Source organism: Rhagoletis zephyria, unplaced genomic scaffold (genome assembly GCF_001687245.7).
Source record: "Rhagoletis zephyria isolate East Lansing unplaced genomic scaffold, Rhagoletis_zephyria_1.1 Rzeph_scaffold_60495, whole genome shotgun sequence".
NCBI classification, from domain to species: domain Eukaryota; kingdom Metazoa; phylum Arthropoda; class Insecta; order Diptera; family Tephritidae; genus Rhagoletis; species Rhagoletis zephyria.
In genome coordinates, this window is record NW_016217546.1 from 1 (window position 1) to 1,615 (window position 1,615).

At 33.9% G+C, this 1,615-nt stretch overlaps 1 protein-coding gene across 2 annotated transcripts; it reads right to left on the bottom strand.

Moving 5' to 3' along the window:
- Positions 1-403: 403 nt before the first annotated feature.
- Positions 404-1,510, bottom strand: Vps24 (vacuolar protein sorting 24). 2 transcript variants are annotated; one of them, XM_017607634.1, is made up of 3 exons: positions 1,232-1,510; positions 765-1,158; positions 404-675 (listed from the first exon to the last, which is right to left on the bottom strand). In XM_017607634.1, exons 1-2 carry the CDS (start codon positions 1,245-1,247, stop codon positions 767-769), a joined length of 408 nt encoding a protein of 135 aa, XP_017463123.1. In that variant the 5' UTR covers positions 1,248-1,510; the 3' UTR covers positions 404-675; positions 765-766. The 2 variants fall into 2 exon arrangements, with proteins under 2 accessions (XP_017463123.1, XP_017463122.1); XM_017607633.1 differs by lacking the exon at positions 404-675 and having other exon boundaries at positions 735-1,158.
- Between the last annotated feature and the right edge of the window lie 105 nt (positions 1,511-1,615).

The window sequence follows — 1,615 nt, forward strand, 5'->3', positions numbered from 1 at the left end:
CTGGTCAAAATATCGCACTCCTATTATTTTGTGGACAACTGTACTTACATACAAATATGTATATGTCCATACATATGTTTGTTAAAAAAGACAGAACTCTACAAATAAAACTTGTATGTATATTTTAAGCTATAAATTTCGTTTCCCAATGAATGCAGTTACATAGGTTCTTCATTTACAAAATGATTAGTATTTTTTAATATATATATTTAGTTCAATAAATATTTACGCTTGTAATTAAATATCAAATTGAATTCTTAAAATTTTAAGTTAGCCTTTCATGTTAAAATCCAACTGAAGTTACAGCAAAAGTACACTTGGTGCGAAAAATATTTGCCTACAAATAATTGTTGTAAAGTATGTATGTATGTAGACTTGTGAAATGCATGTAATCACTTGCATGTTACTTTTCAAGAAAACGTTTATGTATTATTTTCATCGCGTTTTTATGTTTGGTCTTCTGAGCTTTTCTCTTACATATTTTCGCTTTAAGAAAGCTTTAAAACGTTAGAATTTTATATAAATTATAAATATAAATATAATGAGATACTCTAACGAAGAAGCGTACACAAAGCTAAGTCGAAATACTCAAAATTGTAATGAATTGTATTACCATTTGCTCAACACTGAAATCAGCGTATTATCTCGTTTTTTTTTTATGCAAGCATTGCAGGCCTTTAAGATCGCAATGAANATTACCATTTGCTCAACACTGAAATCAGCGTATTATCTCGTTTTTTTTTTTTTATGCAAGCATTGCAGGCCTTTAAGATCGCAATGATGCTAATCGGCTTTGCATTTCCTGTAACTCCTCCTCTTCTTCACCAGCTTCATCTTCTGATGCAGTGACAGTAGCAGCTGGTACATCTTGCTTTTCTGCAGCAATACCTTCAGGAGGTAAGGGCGCTTCGCCAAGTTTACCATCCGTTATTTCCCACAGTACCTTATCCACTTCTTTTGCTGCTTCCTCTTCCATCTCCTCTGTTTCCTCCAGAGAATCCATAGTTTCGTCGAGCATCTCTTCAATTATGCCCGCCTTCATCATTTCTTTCGACATATCTCGCATAATACCAGCTAATTCTGGATAGCGAACTAGGTTTTGCATGGCTTGCATGACTTCAGTGGATTTTTGCAACGATCCAGCGACGCGTAATGTAGCTATAAAAATAAACAGCATAATTAATAATTAATAATACAGCTTATCTAAATTTTTATATCGCAAAAAATTTACCCAGTTGGTTTTTCATTTGCAACTGTATGGAGTTGAGGTGGGCCTTTGATGTGTAAATACGATTTATAGCTTTACGTGCTCGCACAATCTCTTTAGCAAGGATGACGCAAGTGTCACGATCATTTTTTGCTGCTGCTTGTTTTAATGAACGCTTCACTTTCTCCTCTTCGCGTTGAATGCTACGTATTTGTCGATCAAGTTGATTACCTTCCTTGCGTATTTTATGCGTCCACTCTTGTACCTACAACAACAGTGTTATAATCTCAGTATATCGTTGTAATTTAAGCATTTGTTTATGTTTATTTTTGATTACTAATTATTTGTATGTACAACTGGTTTGCCTTGGTCATGAACTGAGCCACTTTTGAAGAATGACCAACTTTT